Source organism: Lissotriton helveticus, chromosome 7, assembly GCF_964261635.1.
Source record: "Lissotriton helveticus chromosome 7, aLisHel1.1, whole genome shotgun sequence".
Lineage (NCBI taxonomy): Eukaryota > Metazoa > Chordata > Amphibia > Caudata > Salamandridae > Lissotriton > Lissotriton helveticus.
Window position 1 is genome coordinate 1063420462 of NC_136068.1, and position 23046 is coordinate 1063443507.

Genomic DNA, 23046 nt, shown 5'->3' on the forward strand with positions numbered 1-23046 from the left:
TCTATCAGAGCAAGAACTTATATTAGTCGAAAGATGGGAACGAAGGCTATATTATGCTGTTATTTTAAATGTCAATCTTTCAGCGTTGTACGATATTTGAGCAGACCTATGCATTTATTGAATTGAAGCTGTATTGTGTATTGCATATTTTTTAGCTCAAATATGTATGTTATTTATTCTTTTAATCTCTGGATAACAAAAAAATTTTTTTTTCTGTAAACAGCTCGAGTTGTTACTGGGAAATGTGGGTGGCCAGCAGGGAACAGATGACTTATGCCATTTAATTGCCTCTAAAACAATTTTGTTTTTCTCATTTTCTAGTTGGAGCTTAGCAATAATGCTATTTCTGGGGGCCTGGAAAGTCTAGCGGAAATGTGTCCGAATCTTACATACCACAACCGGAGTGGCAACTAAATTAAAGACCTCAGCACAGTTGAACCGCTTGTGAGTATGGGACTTGGTAGTTTTTACTGCCTATCTACAGTTTGTGCATTTGTACTACAAATTGAGTGAAGTATACAGAACTGGACTTGGATAACTGGTTTACAAACCCTAGAGTTGCTTGGTCGTTAGACTAATTTGTTGGAAACTACTTTTACAATGCAGGGCTTTACACCACAAAACTGTTACAATGCATTCCCCAAAGTAACGCCCCCCTGGAGTTAGAATAGTAATTGCATTGAAATGGGGAATGCGTTGTAACAAATTGCTTTGTAAAGTCTGGGTTGTAAAGGTTATTGCGGAGTAAAAAATGCGGGGTCAAGCCATGCGGATAAAACATGCGGGGTAAAGTGTCCTATTCGAGTGTTAGCATTGAGATTGTGTTACATCTCAAAAGTATACTGAATTCACACTTGTACAATATTTATCTAATTGGTGCATTGTACACAAAAAGTAATCTTTTTTATTTGTTTCCCACTTCAGCAGTGTGTTAAATGTTTTAGTCAGGACTCATAAAGCAATCTAGACCTATTGGCTTAGCCAATTGTTCTTATAGAGAGAGGACACTGGTTCACTGTCTGTGGAATCATCACCGCCTATGTAACCATTGCATGTATTTGTGTAGACTTTCGATGTGGACTCAGAGAGTGCCTTTAAGCCCCGTGGCAGCATCCATTTTATTTGTGAAAAAGGACTCGATGGCAGGAAAGGGCTGTCTGCAGTGAAATTTACACGCTTATGGTTTAATCGCTGCATCAGGATCCCTAAGAGTTGAGATTGTCTATAAATGGTTATACAAGTGTGCTCTCGCTACTACAACAAAGTATCACAAACAGTGCAATGACTGAAAAATATATAAGGAAACAGAAGCAGAATCTTTGGTGTGTTCTTGATACAGCAAGAAGTTGATTTATTCTCTCCAGACTAAAGAGATGTAATGAAAAGCCGACACGTGTTTCGTCGTGTACAGTTGAGTCAACACGACTCTTCAGGGCTTGAGGAATGGTACGTTCGTGGTGTTTAGTAATGGATCTGGGCTAATATCCGTGTACTGGACGGTACTTGCCGTCTCTCTGTCCGTACAGAGAGACGGCAACCGGGAACCACAGGAGGAGGGATTCTGAAACGGAGCGCATCGCCTTTCTGAGAGACGTACTCGTCTCGAGCCAGTCAAGTAACAGACGGATCCCCTCCCGGCTTATCTCCTGACACACCAGGAGTCAGAGTGAAAAATACAAAGATTTCCGCCTTTCTTGAATACAGAATACCAAGCAATTAGTACCTTCCACGTGACTATCACAAAGGGACTTACCGTTTCTATTTAGTCACATTCAGACTCGTGTCTCTCTCCGGCAAGTACCGTCCAGTACACGGATATTAGCCCAGATCCATTACTAAACACCACGAACGTACCATTCCTCAAGCCCTGAAGAGTCGTGTTGACTCAACTGTACACGACGAAACACGTGTCGGCTTTTCATTACATCTCTTTAGTCTGGAGAGAATAAATCAACTTCTTGCTGTATCAAGAACACACCAAAGATTCTGCTTCTGTTTCCTTATATATTTTTCAGTCATTGCACTGTTTGTGATACTTTGTTGTAGTAGCGAGAGCACACTTGTATATACATTGTTTAGTCCCTTGACTTTTTAGACGGTTAAGGGTGTTTTTCCGCCTGCTCTTTACGCACTACATGTATGATTGTCAATCAACACCCTGTAACGTATATCCTAGGCAGTGCGCCAGAGTAATCTGAATTTCTAAAAACCCCACTGAAGTGTTTGTCTATAAATGGTTGACAGATGCTCTTTTGGGCTTTGGCTTAAGTTTATGAAAATACCAACAGGAAACCAAAACTTCACACTCTCAAAATGGAACGAATGAGTCATTCTTTTACAACTATAAAAACATGTTATTTATATAACACGTTTTCCAAATTGCTTTAGATAAAGTTTTCGTCTGTGATCATTATGTTATGACATTTGTAGAGCGCTTGGTTACTCCAAAATGGAACGTCCCCGCGCTAGAAGTCAACCGCCAAGTCTACAGAGGGAGAAGCTATTAGATTAACTTAAACAGCCAGGTTTTGAGTTTTTTTCCAAAGGTCGTTTCTGAACTATTGGGGCTGGACATAATTTTCTGCGACATAGCTGCACCGTGTATATGCTAGTAAATCCACTCACTAAATACCGTAAAGAAGAGCTTGTGGCATTTGAACCTATTTTTGTGTTTTAGAGATGGAGCCTTTAATATATCTTCCCTGGTATGAGGCTTATGCAGAACCACCTTCGCAGCCTGTCTCTTGCCCTGGAAGTCAAAGTCACCTTTTCTACATTGCTGTGTGTGAGATTATCCGACTGAAGGCTGTTAACTCTTCAATTATGTCTTGCAGGTTTTTCTATGGGCCAAGGTGTAATAGGCCAAACACCTTGATGTCTCTAGGGCTTTTTCAATGCATAGAACACATAGCCAAGCATCACAGACAACACTGCCACAGTTCCTAGGGGTCACCTTGCCTGCACCCTCCCCGCGTTCTCAGCACTACTTTCAATCTTAGACATCTTTTCAATTACTGTATGAGACTTTCACCTGGGTATTTAATTCTTGATCAAAATAGCCAGAAGTTAGTTTAAATTAACATGATAATTTTTAGTATGATTCATTTTGCTTTATCTGCCTCACGGATTATCAGTAGATCGTATCTTTCAAAGAGTGATGCGTAGTGCTGCACTGAACCTTGCCCATTTGATTATTTCTACACCGTCTGATGCTCGGACACAGGTACCAAATACCCAAAGAATTATTTACCGCTGTCATTGAGCCTGCTTCTTGGACTCAGAGTACTAGACCACTATTTTCTCTCCCCTTCAATAGACAGTCATATCTTAACAATGTTTAAACCTGGTGAACAGTAAAACATTTTAAAAAGCAAGAGAACAGTGAGCTCTCTTCTACAGGCTGCTAATTGTTAGAACCCGGACCTGTCTAAAATGACCTTGACAAGCTAAGGATCGGCACATGTCCATGGATGCAGTTAAAAGTGTGAGCTGTCTCAGAGCTTCATAGAGAAGGCTGCAGAAGAAACATATATCGGTGCAATGGAGAGTTCTGCAGGAAAGGGTTAGATGTGTGAACTGCCTGAGGGTCTGAGGTAATTTATGCATTTCAGACAGTCCAGCGGCTCTGGAAAATGGTGACAGTACGAAATATAGAAGAGCCAATGAGATGTGCTACAGATATGAGGTCTTAGTGCTTCAGGGAAGAGTTTACAGACATGAGATACCACTCTGCTACAGTAAACAAGGTACAGATAGAAGATGCAGTACGATTTCAGGAGATGAAGCACAAGGCATAAGGCAACATTTTAGAGGCTAGAGATATCTAAGGTTATCATGACTTGTGAATGTGAGATGTTTTCAGTGATTCAGAAGACCTGCTGTTAATAGAAGACATCTCAGTGTTTCAGGAAGTTTGCTGCATCTTCAAGATGTCTTACCAGGAAATGTACAGCAGTAGTGAGATATATCAGGGCTTCATGGAAATCTATTTGGTAAATCTCATCGCCTAAGGGGATGTATAGTAGATGGGAGAGTGGTCAGGCTTTTGGGAAATGTTCCCGACGTGTGTAGATATCTCCAGAACATGGCAAGTGTGTTACAAATGTGTGGCAAATAAGACCTTAGGGAAGATTTTACAGCTGTGACATTTCTTAGATGCTCGAGAATGTGTTATACGTTTGAAAAAGCTGCATGCTATTGACCGCTACTCTTGCTTGTTATTACTCAGTGTATCCATTTTCTATGTTACTTGCTAGAAAATAACCTCCCCACCCCAGCAGTGCTTAATTTGTAAAAGATGAAGTCCAGGTGTTCAAATGTTTGTGAGAGGCCACACCTACTTTTTGCCTGCTCCACCCACTTACTCCACTGGCTCCACCCACTTATTCCATTGGCTGCACCCACATCCTCAACTGGCACTGCTAAAAGTCAGATGTTATACCCAATCAGAATTGCAGCAAGGGAGCCTTCCTCATAATACGGTTTTGATAGGAGGTCCCAAACTTACACATTTGAAAAAGAAACTTCAATTTAATGACTTTTGGGAGTAAGAAATGGTGGCTTAAAGTATTATAGAAAGGTTTTGTTGCAGGAGAAATATTTTTGCTCCAGAGCAAAATAGAGTAGATTTTCAGCATGACCTCAAAGGGGTTGAACAATCATGAACGTATAATGCCCTATTTGCGAGCATAATGTAGCGGGTACTTTATTAAGGTTGTTGATTCAGCTCAAAACATATGATTCAGTCAATCTTGATGCACAAATGGGTGCAAGGCCTGATATTTATGTGTTTATCTCGTCTTCATTACTTGATTTTTCTCGCCAGATGTTGTAATTACTAGTCATTGGAATGACACTCATAATGGCACTGAATTGAATGAAATTATGAAAATGACACTCATAGGAATCTGAAACCTTGGCAGCTATGGAGCGGGTGCCAGTGTCACTGGGTGAAGGGTGCACAACAATGAGAGCAGAAGCACTTCACTACCTGGCAAATGAAACTCTCCATTGTGAGCCCTGCAGCAAGAGAAGAGCACTTCCATCTCCCTAGGCTGTTCCCTATTAACTCATACCCAGCCTCTGCTGCGAGGTAACCAAGCTGCTTCCTGCTCATTTCCTTTGATCCCACGCTGGCCAGTAGCGTGTGGAAAAAGTGATGAATCCAGAAAGAAATTTGAAATCCATATTATTTAATATACTTTTATTGGCTGAGGGGAGCAGCACTGTATATGAACAATATGTGGAATATGAGATGTGTTTTTGAACAATATGTGGAATATGGGATGTGTTTTTGTACAATATGTGGAATATGAGATTTTTTTTATCTCGAGTCACTTGTTATGCAGCGTTAAATCACTGAGGTAGTTGGGTTGGAACTTGGAAGTCTGTTACAGACTCATGGCTGTAACTGACTTCATATAGTATCGGTCCCCTCTCAAGCATTATGTTTCTGAAAGCATTACTACATCACACTGGCGTGTGGCACGCAGTGTGATTCACTTCTGTGCTTTTCATGTCCTTTTAGAGATGTCGGTCTGTAATTGTTCAAGTGAAGTTAAGTGGGACAACGTTTAGCTTATGTGATTATTCTAAGCTTTTTCTCTGATTTAATTAAGCAAAAAATGTTGGTTTTATAGTTATGAATTTGTATTCACACAGACCCCGCTTGTTCCTTGAATCGGGAGTTGGAAGGGCCATTATTGTATATGGATTTTTTTTACGTGACTGTGTTTTTGCATATTTTTTTATTTTATTTATGATTTTTGAATTTTGTTTTCTCTATCATTGATATTGCTAGGTATTAAGGGATCAGATACACGTGACTCTTTCTAACTCCTGCCTGGCCTGGTTCGGTATGTGGATTTTTACTTCACAAAGAAGTAATGATAGAGACTGTTTAATTTCAGGTGGAATGTCTTTTCCTTAATTGCACATTCTACATTTATAGCAATTATTTAAATCCTTAAAATTACCAGATAGAGACAAAGCCCTTCTATGAGACCAGAGGCTTAAACAAAATGCAAAATTCAGTTTGTTTTTCAAACAAAGACTAATTAATATGCTGAATAATTCAAATGTTGTTTTAGGATCAGGTTTCATCGGACTGATAAGATTTTCTGACCCTTGATTAGCGTTGGAAGGGCATGCAGAGCAGAGGATGACCGCACTGAGTGTGCTCTGAATCCAAACAAAAAATCTGAGCTCTGATTGACTGGTAAAAGAGATGAAAATGCTGAACATCGACAGCTATTGCGCGCCCCCAGGTCCCACAGCACTGCAGATTTAAAGTATCTGGTCACCACAGTACAGCCACACTCTGCTAAACTCTGCACAGAACGGGCCTCCAGTGCCTCGTGCCATCCAGCAAATCCAACACAGACCAAATGTGGCTGGCAGCGGGAAAACATCACTCAAGCTAAATGCACAATGAATGAAGTCAAAATAAACATCACCCGCAAACTAAGTGAGAGAGGCCATGCAGAACCAGATGGAATAGCCCGCCGCTCCACAGGTCCGTACCCCATGTGACATCATGAGCGAGTGACCACCACTGCCCCGCTGCATGCACAAACAACCACGAGGCTTGATGACGACGGTAGGATAGAAATAAATGTTCAACTGGCGCCTGCTGCCATATTGCAGTGCACACTGGGGAGAGATGAAACGCAACAAAAAACAGTATATTTTTATGAATAAACGTTAGGGGTTAGGTTAAAGGCCCTGTTCTTCCAGCCTCCTCCTAGCCCGGGGCATTGTAATTGCACACAGTGCCCGGCGTCGGAGATATGATTCCTCAGGGCAGGCCTCGGTTCACTTCATACCCAGTAAGTCTGTTTATTAGCAAGCAGCATTGGTTTCTATATTTACGGTTACTGGTGCTGCCTTTCTTAATAAGTCTGCTGCTGCCTGTCCTCGACGTCGGACTGAAATTCTGTTGATATGTGGGGTGTGTGTGTGCCGGGGCGTGGTGTTTTCAAAAAGATCTCGCACGCTGCCGCACAACCCCTACACAAGGCAGAACCAAATCTAGCCCAATCAGTATTCCCGCCCACCGTCAACACTGAACTAAGGGCGTTTGGCAAATTTGCATTTGGACATGGTTGGAATCATTTTATTATTGGCTCTCACTGGCGCAACATGCTTCACCGAGGATTCGGGATACAACACCACTGTTACTTTACAGTGAGTCAGTGAGGTAATTATATTTACTTTGGCACATTACTATTTGGAGTGCAGAGGTGAGGTATAGACCCGACCCTGATAAATAAGTGCTGGTGCTAAGCACCGGAAAGCACCGGCACAAACTAAGCACTGCCCCCAGTTTCTAGGGTCACTCCACATACGGTTGAGGAGGAGATGGTGGCAAAATAGAGTTTTAGATAGAGTTCTTCAGACGTATGATAACGTTTTTGAAAATTTATGAGTGGTATGAGGTGTCTTCGGAACATGAAAAATAAGTTATTAGTGTGAGACTGCATGACATAGGGCAGATGTTACAGCTTTGTTGTGTTGTCTACAATCGACACATTGAACGTTATTACTTACAGTAATCAGTTCCTACTTTACCTGCTATAAGATACTCCTTCTTCCCCCCAGTTTCCAGGATTATCCCACACATTGCTGAGGTGGTGGCAGTATAAATGAACTCGATATCCTTGTCTGGCCCTTTAAACATCTAGAATATAAAATGCAAACATGAAATCCATTGTTTGAATAGTTAACACCTCAGAGCACTGACAAGTCACATTGCGGCCACTGGTGAAGGAAGCCGAAACAGCTGGGTGGGGTGTACACTGCTAGTCATATTGCTCTGACAGATCACTTCTGGAGGGGAGGTGCACACTGCTAGGATCATATAACACTGCTGCAAAGAAGAGCATAACCCAGGGCTCAGTGACAGGGAACCCTGCACTGCTTTGTGGAACCTCACGCTGCTGGGGGATCTGACCCATGACAAGCAGGATGTTGTTAGCACAAAGCTGCTCTGTTTTTATGCTCATGTGCCAGCCTTCATGTGATGTGCATGATTAATGGTCAGAGGAGAGGACTAACTCCCCCATACCCTCCATCAAAACTACAAGAGAAACAAGCATTTGCAATGCAATAGGTCTCGCATTTGCAAGAGTTTAAGCTATTTACATTGTAAATGACAATGCCTTTTATTTTTCTGTTTTGATAATTAACACATAAATAAAAGGCATCGTCATTTACAACACCAATAGCTGAAACTCTCGTAAATGGGAGACCAATTTCCTTGTAAATAAGCGCTGCCATTGTCCCGGGCTGCTTGGAAAGTGAAAACGTCCATGGTGCGCTGAATGTTGCAGGAAAGCATGGCGTGCCTGCAGTAGGTGAAACTCATTAAAGAAAATAGTGCTTAAAAGACTAAATAAAACAGATCATGAAACAACAGAAGTAAAAGGGCCAGTCCTCATGGGAGGTTACAAATGAAGACAAGGCGGTACTAAGGTGGGGCTAACAAGCATATTAACAAATCAGAAGCCAGCATTTACAAAGGAAAATGCCCCAAGCCGATGAAAAATATGGGGGGAGAGTGTGCTGAGCTTCATGTGCATGCTCAAAGACAGCATGCCTCGTAGATGGAGTTGAGTCAAGCATGCTGCTTGACTCGACCTAAAAATGGTACCTCACTTGTGCGGGTAGGCCTAGTGCCTGCAACAGGAAACTGCCAAAAAAACAACATGGATACAGCTAATTTTTCAACTCAAAACGTACTAGTTTTTTTTTTGCAAAACTGGATTTTGGGCCCAAACTCAGCCAGCACCTAAGCAAATCTAGCAAACCTGTAAAAAAAAATTAAAACTAGAAACCTGGGGAAATCCAGGATGGGATGACTTGTGTGGCTCTCACCGGGTTGTTTTAACTAGAATCCCTCAATCTTTGACTAAAATAACATACATTTTCCTCACATTTTTGTGATGTAACATTCTGGAATCTGCAGGGAGACACAAATTTCCTTCCACCCAGCATTCCCCTAAGTCTTCTAATAAAAATGGTTCCTCCCTTGTGTGGGTAGGCTTAGTGCCAACCGCGACAGGAAACGGCCCAAAACATAACATGGATACATCACATTTTTCCACTCAAAACTGACCCGTTTTTTGAAAAGTGGGTAGCTGTAGATTTTGGGCCTTCACTCAGACGGCACCTAGGGAAACATAACAAACTTGGAAATTTGTGAAAACTAGACACCTTGGAAATCAAGAGTGAGTTGGCTTGTGTGGCTCTCACAGGTTGTTTCTCCCAGAATCCCTTGCAAAAGCGCTTCAATGCCTCGTTAGGGGTCCTAAGCGCTATATAAATGCATTTTAAATCACAATTACATTTTATCTTTCATAAATATGTATCACCCATAAATACAAGAACATCATCTTTTGAATACACCCTTTTACTTAACATTCAAATTGTGCCGAGTTTTATCATAATATTCAATTTTTAATGTTCATTGTGTCGTTTTTTTTCGAATACCCATGGGTAGTCCTAGGTTTTTCTATATTCACACTATATTTAAGACCATACTATACTGGAAATGCTGAACGGAAGTACTCATTCAGGGTATATCAGGATGTTGAATGCCATCCGTAGGAGGCTGCCCATGGACAAGCCCACAATCACTGGCCCCTGAAGCACTGCAAGGCCAAGGGGCCAAAAGTGGCATTTATAAGACAAAAGTGCAACATAACAGTACAACCTGATATTCAAAATCCCAAAACATTATTCATGCATCTTCCCCACAATAGATGACACCTCACCACAAAATAAAATTTAAAAAACGCACAAGATGAGGACTGTCCGAAAGATGCTGCAAGATGAGCTTGTTGAGAAGGAAAGAGTGGTAAAGTGTGCCAAAAGCTGCTAAAAGATCAAAAAGGTCGAGATGTGCACATTTTTAAAAAATTAAAACATTTTACTTTTTCTACTTTATTTTTTATTATAATGCTGCTGCTAATAGATGAATAACATCCTGCGAGAATCCTGGCGATGGTCCACAAGAGTGACAGAAAGTCTGAAAGCTACTAAATTCAAAGCTGCAATGTAATATAGGCCCAGAGCAGGATTTTCAATTGGACCTTCTAGGCCTGTGCCCAGGAACATTACACCTCTGAAGAAAGTTGCTTTCGACTTGCAACTTAATCTAACAGAAAATATCTAATTATCTGCAATAATATTTGTCTCATAGCCTTACTTACCTCTGTCACAAATTTGCTGCTTTGTGTGTTTTTTTTTAACTTTCCCAATGAGCGCTGTGCTGGGAACCGCAGAAGTGCTACTGGCAACAACGTAGGTGAGAAGTTAATAACACGATTGACTGCAGAATGTGCCTCCAGTGTTTAGTGATATTCACATGACGCAGTTATGTCGTTTTGATTGATGTGCTGTATTTTATTGCCCGCAAATCGTGGCTCTATTTGTAATGTGTCCCACAGCTCGAAAAGCTGAAATCTTTTATGCAGACCTCAGAACTGGCTGAAGTTTATATTCCAAAGGTCTAGCACGCTATGCGTTATATATCAGCTTCTGTCAATTCACAATGGTTCCCATATGGCTTTAAGTGGGATGAGAAAACCAGGGAGGCTATCAAAGGGGCGTGGCCTGTGTAAGTATGGGCGGGGCATAACGCGTAGCTAAAAATCAGTGCCTAGGCGGTGTGTTGCCTGACTGATATTTTGCTGCCTCTCTCTGTTCCTGATAGAATGCAACCTCTGACATACGCCTAACGTTATTGGGGAAATGCCGAAATGAAGTATGTTTGATTGACATACACGTAAAAGAAGCCAAGACTAATAGCTTTGCCGGTAAGCTGGGAGCCAGGCCCATGGAAGCCCTCTTAAAAATCTATAAGTGCAAGCCTGTTGCTATTGCACTATATGGATCCCCTTTGTGGGGGTATGTAAATCTTGACCCCATTCAAAGGGCAGAAAATAGATTCATAAGATCTCTTCTCTCTATCCCCCAGTCAACTCCGACTTATTCCATACATAAAGAGGTGGGTTTACCCTACCTGTCAGACTCATTGAGCTTAGCACCCTTAATCCTGTGGCTGAAAATGTGGTTGAATGAAGATCTTCCTTTGAACCACATAATATTGAAGGATGTCTTATTACTTGATAAACATAGTAGTATCCCATGGCTGGCCTACCTGATTAAATCATTCACTGACTTGGGCCGTCCAGAACTCTTTTTAAGCCCAGATAAAATTAGAGCTCTGGACATAGACCTTATAAAAAAGTCATTCAGGGATATGAAGGAAATGCGCCGAGAGGAAACTGAAATGCAGAAGCCAGCAGTTAGGGCTCATAACCTTCTGGTGAGCGTACCCTCCCTTGCACCTTATCTTATTTTTGTTACAGTCCCTTACCACAGGTTTTTACTAACTAAATTTAGGTTTAACCTGTTACATTTTTATTTAGGCTCTTTTACGTCTTGGCAGAAGCCAGACTTAGCCCCCCCATGCAGTTGTGACCAATTTTCTGTGCAGGACACAATGCATTTTATTATGTTTTGTAGCCTATATCATGAGCAGAGAAAAAAATATTTGCTCCCTATTCTGAAGGAAGCGGGCTTTACTCAGGTGCGTCCGGCGTTGCTTTATTTACAACTCCTGACAAATCCCCGTACAACTTTTTGTATTGCTAACTTCCTAGTGGCCGCTGCGAGGGTAAAAATGGGGGGACAAATCTCGCCTTAAAAAACTTTTTAAAGTTGCTATGTTTTTCTTTGATATGAATTGTAAAATGTATTTTCTATTTATTCTTGTATATAGTTTTTATAATATGTATTTAGATTGATGTTTTTAGTTCATCGAAGGGTCATTTATGTATATATCCCTTCTCAGTGTTTTATCGTTTTGTTTCTTTGTATGACTTGTAATAAGTCGAATAAAGATATTCTGACTGACTAAATAACTTTGTCAAGGGTTGTTAGTGGCATAAGTTAAACAACAATAGTTTTTTTTTTTATACATCTTCAGCTCCAAAATGATGAAACTGTGTGGGCGTGGCTTGGTAATCCAACATGGCGGACGTGTGCTGTGCCATTTCCGTCCACTCCAGCCCACCACACATCCGACGATAAGCCTGACATCCAGGAACGATTGAAGCCGAAATAAACGTTTCTGTGGCGCAGCACCGGCTACTCTATCACCGGTGCAATTTGGGAGCTGGGAGCTGCTGTGGCGCTGTGATTCTGCCGCTGCGGGGGAGAGGCCTGGCCGAGTGAGGAGGGCCCCGGGAACTACAAGCTGCGCCTCTGTCGGCGATCAAGGGCCGAGTGCGGAGTTCGGCTCGACCAGCTGGCACACCTGGCAGCGGAGAGCGGTCTGGTCCTGCGGCAAGAGGCCCGCCGACCGACCAGACTGTGGGGCGCTGCGCTGCGGCTCTGCGGTTCGGACGACGGGTCTGCAGGAGCGAGACGGGGTGATCCGTCGGCCAGACCGGGCCGCGGAGATAAGGCAGAGCTCTGCGGCAGGAGCGGCGGCTGGAACTGGGACCCTTTGGTGGCAGAGGTGCGGGAGGGCTGAGGTGGCCGGCGATAGTGGCGGCTGGCCTGCTCCTCACGGAGCCCTTCATCCTTGGCACTGTGGTGGGGACTGGCAGCACGGTCGGGCCACGCGGGGGGCTGTCAGGGAGCTGGTAGGCTGCCTCGCCCCCCCCCCCCAGCAACGCTTTGCACTCTCTGGCTTTGGCACGGCAGTGGCGGTTGCCCCCCCCCCCCGCTTGGTGCTGCAACAGGGATCGGCGGCACAGCCGGGTCACGTGGGGGGCTGCCGTGAGGGCAACTGGCTGCCCTTGCCCTCCTCATTGGGACACATCGGGTACTCTGCAGCGCCCGCACATGGTAGCGGTATCGCATATCACAGCGGGGGATCGGCGGTGCAGTCGGGCCGCATTGGGAGCTACCAGGAGTTTGTTTGGCTGCCCCCACCCCAGTGGAGATATTCTGAGCCCACTGGGTCTTCAGTGCGGCGGTCGGGGGAGGACCCTACGGCCCACGAGGCCACCTCATAGTGCGGTGTGAGCGGGGGGACCGGCGGCATTGTCGGGCAGCAAGGCGGGGTCCAGGATCAGTTCGTCTGCCTGCACCCTGCTGCCCGCTCCAGGAGTCGTTCTGGGCAGCTGCTACTATTGGCAGTCAACAGATCCGACCGCAGGAGTGAGGGATAGGCCGCTGGGGGTGCCCGCCACAGCTTGTGCGGGGGGTACTTGATAGTGTGGGTGAGTGGGCTTCTCCTGCGACACCATCGCCCCGGAGGCCAGTTGAACAGAGTCCACGGGTCCATGCGCCCAGGTGGGACTGGGTCCCTGAAGCGTTTGGAGAGCCAGAGTAGTGGGGCCCTGTGCTGGCTGGAGCACACTCGGCGGTTGGATCGGGCAGCAGGAGTTGACATCATTTGTGTGTGTGCCTCATTTGATCAGGGTTGGGCCAGTCCAGGAAGCTCAGGACACGATCATGACCAGAGACAAAGGAGGAGGCGGCTCGACCAAGCAGGGGCCCATTGACAAGTTTACCAGCCCAGGGGCGGCGGCTGGAGCCTCTGGGCCCAGCCGGGAGCTGTGCCGGACAATGCGGCCCTCATGTCGCCATCACCCAATCCAGGGACATGTTGAATGCAAAAATAGGGGCAGTTGTAGCGGACGTTATGCTGCTGCGGCAGGATCTGCGTAATGCAGTATCCCGTATTACTGAAGCTGAGGCCTGCATCTCGGGAGTGGAGGATGATGTCACGGAGCTGAAGCGAAAGGTGGCGGCGATGGAGACCGTCCAAAAGGGCCTCACGCTCAGAGCGGAAGATGCGGAAGGACGGGCCCTACGCAACAATCTCCGATTCGTTGGGTTTCCGGAAGGCTGTGAAGAGGGAAACATTGAACGCTTCCTCACGACCTGGCTGGAGGGCTGGCTCCCCTCTGAGGCTATGTCCAGATGCTTTGTAGTGGAGTGGTCCCATCGGGCACTTATGCAGAAGCCTCCGATGGGGGCTCGCCCGCGGCCGGTCATTGCCAAATTATTGAACTATCTGGATAGGTACACCATTTTGAAGCAGGCCCGAGCCAAAGAACCCTTGCTTTTCAATAATACTCGTATTCTGATATTCCCTGATTACACGCGGCAGGTCCAGCAGCAACGTCAGTCTTTCATGGCAGCCAAGGCCCGTCTGAGAGAGTTCAAGCTTCCATATGCCCTGCTTTTTCCGGCCCGCCTCCTATATTTTTGTTCCCCGGGTGATGGCTGGTAGAGTGGCGGTGGCGGAGATTCTGCCTCGGGGTCTCTCGAACTACTCCCCAGTGCTCATAGAACTGGATACGGGCAGGGGAAGGCAGCCGTTTCGGTGACGCCTGGCGGTGTGGCACCTACAGAACGCGGAATATACAGCCCATATGGGTGAATCTATTTCCCAGTATCTGACTACGAACGTGGGATCCGTTTCCAGTGCTGCCACCTTGTGGGAGGCGCTGAAGCCCACTCTGCGAGGGGTGGACTTTTCCTGGTGTACGGCGGCTCGCAGGCAGCGAAGGGAGGACCTGACTCGCGCTGAGGCGAACATAGAGATGCTTGAGCGACAGAACCGTGAGTCAGGGAGTGATCTGGGAGTGCTACAATTGCTTTTGGCCCAACAGGAGTGTGCAGCTCTGCTGATGGATGAGGCACGTCAAGTCTGGCTGGCAACGCGCAGCAGAGTGTACCAATGGGGGGGGACAAGTCTAGTAAGATGTTGCATCGCCTTTGCCAGGGCACCTTTCACTCTCAGGCCCTACCTGGAATTTTGGACCCGGCGGGAACCCAATTACGGATCCTCCTGCTATTGCGGAAAGCTTTGCTGCATATTACGTGGACCTCTATGCACCCTGGGAATGTGTCGGCTGCTACAGTCGAGAAGGTAATTACAGATCTGCCACCCAAGGCACTGATGGACGAGCTACGAGACCAGCTGGAGGCCCCCTTGTCAGACGAGGAACTGGGAGCGGTCTTGGGAGAACTTAACCCTGGAAAAGGGCCCTGACCTAATGGGTTTCAGAGTGAGTTTTATCAGTGGTATAACGTGCAATTGGCCCAACATTACCTGGCGGTGGTGGAGGAGGCTCGGGATAAGAGTGTGCTTCCCCCGGACTGGAGACACGCAGAGGTGGTGGTGTTTCATAAGCCCGGGCATCCCCCGGAACAACACGCCTCTTACCGCCCCATCTCCCTTTTAAATGTGGAGGCCAAAATCCTGGCGAAGGCGCTGGCCAACCTTCGTCTATTGCCCCATATCGCGTCACTTGTGCTCCCCGATCAGGCGGGGTTTATGCCTCAGCGGGCTACCCAGCACAACATCAGGAGAGCTCAGGTGGCGGTTGCAGCGATTCATCATACTGGGGAACAGGCGACACTACTCTTGGCGGACATGGACAAAGCGTTTGATTCCCTGAGCTGGGTCTACCTGTTCGCTCTGCTTCCTAGACTCAACCTAGGCCTGCGCTTCCTGTCCTACGTGAAACTCCTTTATACAGGTCTGATGGTGTCGGTGCGGATCGCGGGCGCCGCCACCTCCACCTTTTCTATTCAAAGGGGCACGCGGCAAGGATGCCCCCTGTCACCGTACCTGTTCGCCCTGGCCATGGAGCCCTTGGCAGCCTAGGTGCACATAGATGGCCATGTACGGGGATTTGAATGGGCCACAGGCCTTTCCGATAGGATTGCATTGTATGCAGACGATGTTCTCTTCTTTCTGACGGCAGTTGACAGGATGGGGCCACGACTTCTGCGTATCATGCAGATTTTCGGGGAAACGTCGGGTCTGTACAAGCATTTTTGCAAATCCACACTGTGGGTGCAGGGAGATCGGACGAGGGTGGGCTCGTGGGCGACCGCGGTCCAGTCGGCTGCAGGTGGATTTAAATATCTGCTCTCGGCTGTTGCCTGGGAATGTAACTTGACACCTATGTGGGAACAGTTTCGTGCAGACCTTAAGTCCTGGTCCCGCGTGCCCCTGACACTGTTTGGCAGATCGGCGATCTTCAAAAGGGTATCGCTCCCCTGACTTTGCAGAATCACCCGTATCCGATCCAGCCTAGATGGTTCCGACTGGTGAATTCTGTGTTGGGGCAGTTTCAGTGGGAAGGGGGGAAGGTGCGCGTGGCCTTACGTACATGCTTCTTATCCACCTATTGTGGAGGACTGGCATCCCTGGATCTCCCCACGTATTATCAGGCCTCGCACCTACTGTTTCTCAATGAGTGGTGGTATGGAGATAGGGGGACCCGGTGACCGCACTGGAACGCTGCCTTATGGGACATCACACACTACATACACTTTAGTACTCGGCGCAGCTGCGGAGCGCGCTGCCATCAGTTACATGGGTGGTGTTCATGGTTTGGAGGCAGGCGCTGCGGAATGTCCTGACCCGGGAGACCCCATGGTGGAGCAATGGCCGTCTGCCCCACTTGGCGGCCCTTCCGGGGTTTTTGGGATGGGACGCCATTGGTTTCTCCACCCTGGGTGATGATCTGAGGGGCACGGCACTAAAATCCTTTCGGGATCTCCAGGAGGTGTTCCATATGCCCCAGGCACAATTCCATTGCTACTTGCAGTTGCACCACGCGTTGTCCCCCAGCCTGCAGGTCCTGGAGTCCATACCCGAGTTTAGTCCAATTGAAGCTAAAGTCTTTATGGGGGATCTGCAAGAAAAAAAGATTTTGCTTATTTATCAGTCCCTAGTCACGCATTGCTCCCCTACACTTCACCAACTCCGAGGGGACTGGGAGGCAGATGTTGGCGGGCTGGAGGAGGAGGATTGGACGGAGGCCCTGGCAGCCCCACGGGGGCGGCCATAGTGATACGGCTCTGCCTAGTCCAAGTCAAATCCCTCCACAGGGTCTACTTTACTAGGACACGACTGGGGCGGGCAGGGATGATCTCCTCCCCGGAGTGTCTTCGCTGTGGTTGGGCTGAGGGTACGTTTATACATACGGTTTGGCAGTGCACATCGCTAGATCGCTTCTGGAGGGGTGTATTTGCCTGTCTCTCTGAGGTCCTGGGCTGGGAGCTTACCCGCATACCACAGCTGGCACTGCTGCATGTCATGGATGGAGTGGGTGGCAATGCCTATAAACGACATCTCATGCTCCTAGGCCTTATACTGGCAAAACGAGACATTGCTAAAACCTGGAAGGCGACAAGGGCTCCCTCGGTGGCTGCTTGGAAAAATGGCCTGGACTTTTGATTGGGTCTGGAGCAACTCATCTTTGTGGCCAGGGGGTGCCCGCGCAAACACTTTAAAATATGGAAACAATGGGCGGAGTACCGGGGCCTCTGGCTGGAACCTCCGGCGATGGTGGAGCCTTCGTTGCCAGATTAAGCCGTGGGACCAGTATAGGGGGAGGGGAGGGAGGGAGCAGGGGGGGTGGTGTGCCTTGATTAGGACCTTTTGATCTTCTTTTAATGCCATGGATGAGACAGTATGGACTTAGTGCGATCTTTGGGGGGAGGGAGTGGGAGGGAGGGAGTTTGGGGAGGGGTGCAATATCGTTGAATGCTCTTAGGTATTGTATTGCTGATCCTGGGGGAAAAAAGTGGTTTGCTGTTATGGTTATATTTGGATTGCTTTGGCAGATGACTCTGGTGTGCAGAGTTCTGCGCAACATATGCAAATTGACAAATAAAATATGTTTTCAAAATGATGAAACTGTGAAAAACTATAACAAGTCTTTTTAAAGTTGCATCCAAGGCCGATGTAGGGCGGTAATCTGGCGTCTTAAAATACTTTTTATTACACACTCCGAGGGTGAGGGGAAAAATATGGATATGCATCGATTGTGTCCAGGTACTCACATCTACCCCCAAATGTGGAAACCCAGAATAAAACATTGGCCTTCTGGTTCTCAGTGAAGAACCTAAACCCTTCGTCTAGCCGCCTCCATCACAGTCAACCCATTTTCAAAACCCTTCCTCTCAGCAAGTCAATACCTCTACGTGCCTCGTCCTCGACCCAGTCATCACTAATGAGGTATTCCACTTGACAGGAAACAAAACAGGAAACGCTTTTAGGCTCTAACCACCCTCCTGCCAGGGGCTATAAGTACATAGTCAACAGAAACATCCTGTTTTGTTTCCTGTCGGTGGACCTGACGGGGGACGCTTGGGTTGGGTTGGTGCTGGGCACTTACCTGCTTCATGTTGTTCTGGGGTTTCCTCCTTTGTTGGGCTCCGGGGGGTGCTCCTGGACCTACGTGGGAGCTGCTTGAGTCGGGTTGCTGGGCTTCCTGGACTCCTTCAGGTTCCTGGTTGCCGATTCTGCTGGGCTGTGCTGGTTACCTGGAATCCTGCGGTCGGGTGAGTTCTCCATTGTTGCGCGTCCTTTGCACTGTGGCTGTGGTCCGCCGGTCCGCCGCTGCAAATTGCTGGGACTTTTTGGCACTTTCAGCTGTGGCCCATGGCTCACTTTGTACATTTCAGATTACTGCCGGGACGGTTCACAGGAGAACTGCTGGTACTTTGTGCTGCACGCCTTTCTCACCCTGTCCCTGCCGGAGCTCTCCGTTTAGGCTGCTCGGAGACTTTCCTTTAAAAGGCACGTTACTTGTCGAGTGCCTGGGAAGGGGTCCGGCCGCTCCATGCTTTGTCCTTCTTCGGATGCACCCGGGTTGGGCTCCAGGTGCTCTGTTTGTGTGTGCCTGGCTTCCCGCTCGGATGCTGGCATTTTGGGGTGCCCGGATTGGGCTCCGGGTGCTCACCTGCTGGTTTTCTGTGCTGGGCACCTGGGTTGGGCTCCAGGTGCTTTGCGGCATTGGGGCAGTTCGATGTCGTGCCAGGGCTGCGTTTCTCCAAGTCTTTCAGCCTTCGGCAGCCATGGTGGGTGCAGTTTTGTGTCTTTGGCTGGCCATGCCCTCTTCCGCCTCACGTCCTGGTTATGCTCAGCTGTTAGATATGCCGGTTGATTCAGGGGCGTTTTTCCGGCTTGTTTTTTTTTGTTTAAATGGAGGGGTGGTTTCACTTCTGGTCTGTTCCTGCCTCTGTTGGTTGTGTGCGCTGGGCCTGTCTTTTGGTGTTCGTTATGGGGAAACATCATAAGAAGAGAAAGCATGTGTCTCCTGTTTCTTTTTCCTCTTCCCAGGCTGACAGTGGGGATTCTGCTCCTGCAGTGAAGCGGGCCACGTTGGATGATGGAAGGTCGAAGCACCTGATTTTGGAGACTTTGCCAGATGTGAACCTCTCCAAGAAGTCTGTTGGGGGTCGTTCTGCTGAGGGTGTTGGTCTCTATGCGGACATTTCTTCCTCGGATTCTTCTGATGCCTCTTCCTTGGCAGCTGTGGATCTAAAAGGCAAATATGTTTCCAAGGAGTTGTTGCCTGACCTTCTTTCTCATGTATGTGAGAACATGGGGTTTCCTGATGATGCTGTCGCCAGTACTTCCACAGATGCTGTTCTGCCACAGTTTCGGAAGCCTGTTACTACTTCTCTTCCTATCCATACCTTTGTGATGGATGTCCTCTTGAAAGAATGGAATGATCCGGAGCACATCATGTTGCCACGCTTTATGTCCAAACTGTATCCTTTGCAGGACATGGAGGAGTCGTTTCCTGAGTCGGTGCATGTTGATTCCATTGTCGCCAGTTTGGTGGGTCGTTCCTCTATGGTTGATGATAATATTCTGCATGATGGTGTGGATAAGAAAATTGACTCTGCGTTGAGGAAATCTTATGCTGGCTCTCACCTTGCTATCTGTTCTGGTGTCTATGGTGCTTATGTCGCTCAATCACTGTTGGCTGACTTTAAGACTTTGTTTTCCACGATGCAGGAGGGGGGCAGTTGTCCGGACTTGCTGGAATCCATGGAACGTCAGGCAGAATTCCTCTCGGACATTGCCTTTGATTCTGTGCGCGCTTCTGCCTTGTCCTGTGGTTCCTCTATTGCTGCTTGTCGCAACTTGTTGCTGAAGGGTTGGAATACGGACGCCGCGCAGAAATCCATGGCTTTCCGCTTGCCCTTTACTGGCCCTTGTCTTTTTGAGGACGCTCTTGAGGAAAATCTTCAAAGAGCGGAAGCATTCCTTTTCCTTCCATCGACAGCCTTCTTGTAGGGATTTTCTTTCTCTCATGTCAAGACCTTTCATAAGGGTTCCAGGTTTTCCCTTCCGTCGACAGCCTTCTTGTAGGGATTTTTCTTTCTCTCATGTCAAGACCTTTCATAAGCCTTCCAGGTTTCAGCAGTCCTCCCTTAATGGCCCAAAAGGTGCTGGTAGGGGTTTCCACCAGAAGTTCCAGAAGAAGCCCCCAGAGATGCTGGACAAGGGCTGCGGCGTTCCTGACTATGCTGCCCCAAGGTTGATCACACTGGTGTTGCACCAGAGGGTGGGAGGTTGCGGTTGTTCCTTCCTGCTTGGCGTCTGACGACCTCCGATCAGTGGGTGCTGGATGTCCCGTTCCGGGGGTATCGGATCAAGTTTCTGTCCCTTCCTCCACCCCTCGAGTGTGGTGCGGACTCAACGTCAGTCTTTGGTGGACGGTGTTCGCACTTTGCTCTTGAAGAAGGCGATTGTGCCCGCTCCCCGGTTGGAGTGGGGTCTGGGGACCTATTCGGTTGTCTTTCTTGTTCCGAAGGTCACGGGAGGTTTTCGGATTGTCATCAATCTCCGGAGCCTGAACTTGTTTGTCTGGAAGATCCCATTCAAGATGGAGACCTTGCAACGGGTGATACATCTGATTCAGTCCGGCTGGGTGTTTGCTACGCTGGATCTCCAGGACGCTTATATTAATGTGCCTGTGGCTCTGGAGGATCAGAAGTTCCTGCGCTTCTGCCTGGAGGGTCATCATTGGCAGTTCTGTGTCCTACCGTTTGGTCTCTGGTCCGCACCCCGCGTGTTCACAGTTAGTGGCTCCCTTGGTGGCCCATCTTCACCTCCTGGGTGTGTCAGTGTTTTCTTACTTGGACGATTGGCTGCTCCAGGCTCCTTCCCCCTCGGTCCTGTCTCAGCACTTGTCCTTGACCATCTGTAAGCTAGAGCAGCATAGGTTTCTCGTGAACTTTCCAAAATGCCAGATGCTTCCTGCAACTTGGAGGTCTTTCACAGGGGCCGTCTTCGATTCGATCCTGGTGAAGGTGTTCCTTCCGGATTCTCGCCTTCTGCAACTTCAGTTCCTGTTGCGGAGGTTGTTGTCCCAGGCTGCGGCTCCCCTCCTTCAGTGGCTCGAGGTTCCGGGTCATATGGCTGCAACTGTCTTCACTGTGCCCTGGGCCAGGGTTCATCTTCTGCCTCTGCTGTGGCATCTTCAAGGTTGGGTGCCTTTTCCGGTTCGGGGCTATATTGTCTCTGTGCCAGTGTCTCTGGAGTTTGTGTCCGCTCTCCAGTGGTGGCTGGATTCCTCCAATCTCTCCAAGGGGATGTGGATTCTGCCTCCATTGGTGTTGATGACGGATGCCAGTGTGTCCGGTTAGGGGGCGACTCTGGGTCAGTGGGCTGTTCAGGCTCATTGGCTCCGGTCGGAGTCCCACCAGTCCTCCAATTGGATGGAGCTGTCTGGGGTGGACCGTGCTCTTCGTTTCTTCCAGGGTCGTCTGCTGGGGTGCAATGTCCGGGTACGGTCTGACAACTCAGTTACTGTGGCTTACATCAACCACCAGGGCAGTACTCGCAGTCCTTTGTTAAATCTGGTGGCTTGTGCAATTGCGGGTTGGGCGGAGTGTCATCTTCTGGCCATCTCTGCTCAGCATATCAGGGGTGTGGACAATGTGGTGGCGGATGCCTTAAGTCGCAGGTTTCCGTCTTCTCTGACCCTGTGTCTCTCCCCCAGGATTTTCCAGATGCTCTGTTGGAGGTTCGGGACTCCCAAGCTGGACTTATTTGCCTCAAGGACCAAATGCACAGCTTCCCCTTTTTTGTTCCCGGACTCCGGAGTTTGGTGCCTTGGGGGGTGGGGGGGTTGTCTCTCTGGTGGCCCCCTTGTTTGCTGTACACCTTCCCCCTGATTCCAGCCTTCTTGCTGAAGGTCCAGCGGGTGGGTGCCCAGGTGGTGGCTGTCTTGCCTCACTGGCCTCGGAGGTCCTGTTTCTCGTTGTTGTTGAGCCTGGCGGTGGGTCCTCCTTGGAATCTTCCCCGCTAACCATCTCCCCTGAGGTCGCCCTCTCCCTCCCTTCTGGTCCCTCTCACCCTGACGGTCTGGAGGTTGAACGGATGTCTCTTGGGTCCGGGGTTTGCCTGACCACCTCATCACTGTGATGCAGGGCTCCCGTAGGAGTTCCACTTTGTCCTCCTACTCTAAACATTGGGCTTCTTTCTCCTCCTGGTGTTCGGGGCTTGGTCTGTCTCCTACCTCTTGCCCTTTCTCTTCTATCCTTCAGTTTTTTCTGGATGGGTTTCAGAAGAACTATGCCTTGTCTACTCTGAAGGGGCAGTGGGCTGCTGTTCAGGATTTCCGGGATCCGTCTTCGCTCCCGTCTTCGGATGGGTTGTTGGTTTCCCGGTTGTTCCGGATTTTCTCTCTGTTCTCTCCTTCTGCTCGTTCTGCTGTTCCTCCTTGGGATCTTTCTTTAGTCCTGGGTGCTCTGCAGTCCTCTCCCTTTGAGCCCTTGGAGTCGGTTGACCTTAAGATCCTCTCTTTTAAAGTGGCCTTTCTTGTTGCTGTTACTTCTGCTCGGCGGTTGGGTGAGCTCACTGCCTTGCGTTGTTCTCCTCCCTCTTTACGATTCTTGGATGATGCGGTGGTCCTTTCTTTGGATCCTGGGTTTTTTCTGAAGATTCATTCTCGTTTCATTCCTCTCAGGAGTTGATTCTTCCTTCTTTCTGTCCTTCTGCTTCCTCGCCTGCTGAGTTGATGCTTCACTCTCTGGATGTGAAGCGTGCGTTGTCTATTTATGTTACCCGTTCTGCAGGGTTTTGTTCTTCCGATTCTCTCTTTGTGACCTTTGGTCTGGCTGGTCGAGGTAAGGCTGCCTCCCGTCTTACTCTGGGTCGCTGGATCAAGGCTGTTATTTGTCTGGCATATCAGGCCTCTGGTTTGCCTTGCCCTTCTGGGGTTCAGGCCCGTTCCACTAGGGGTGCTTCTGCTTCCT

The 23046-nt window shown here is 48.1% G+C and overlaps 1 protein-coding gene and 1 long non-coding RNA gene across 3 annotated transcripts in view; one reads left to right on the top strand and one right to left on the bottom strand.

The window, feature by feature from the left end:
* TIMP2 (TIMP metallopeptidase inhibitor 2) overlaps window positions 1–23046 on the bottom strand; it is a 217803-nt gene that overhangs the window by 59299 nt on the left and 135458 nt on the right. For both annotated transcript variants that reach the window (XM_078653956.1, XM_078653957.1), the window contains exon 3: window positions 7570–7678. In XM_078653956.1, the coding sequence (XP_078510082.1) occupies window positions 7570–7678 (109 nt within the window). The remainder of the gene's footprint in view (window positions 1–7569; window positions 7679–23046) is intronic.
* Window positions 1–23046, top strand: part of LOC144769772 (uncharacterized) — a 39390-nt gene that overhangs the window by 5560 nt on the left and 10784 nt on the right. Inside the window, exon 2 of the long non-coding RNA XR_013598752.1 lies at window positions 322–444. This is a non-coding gene — a long non-coding RNA (uncharacterized LOC144769772). The remainder of the gene's footprint in view (window positions 1–321; window positions 445–23046) is intronic.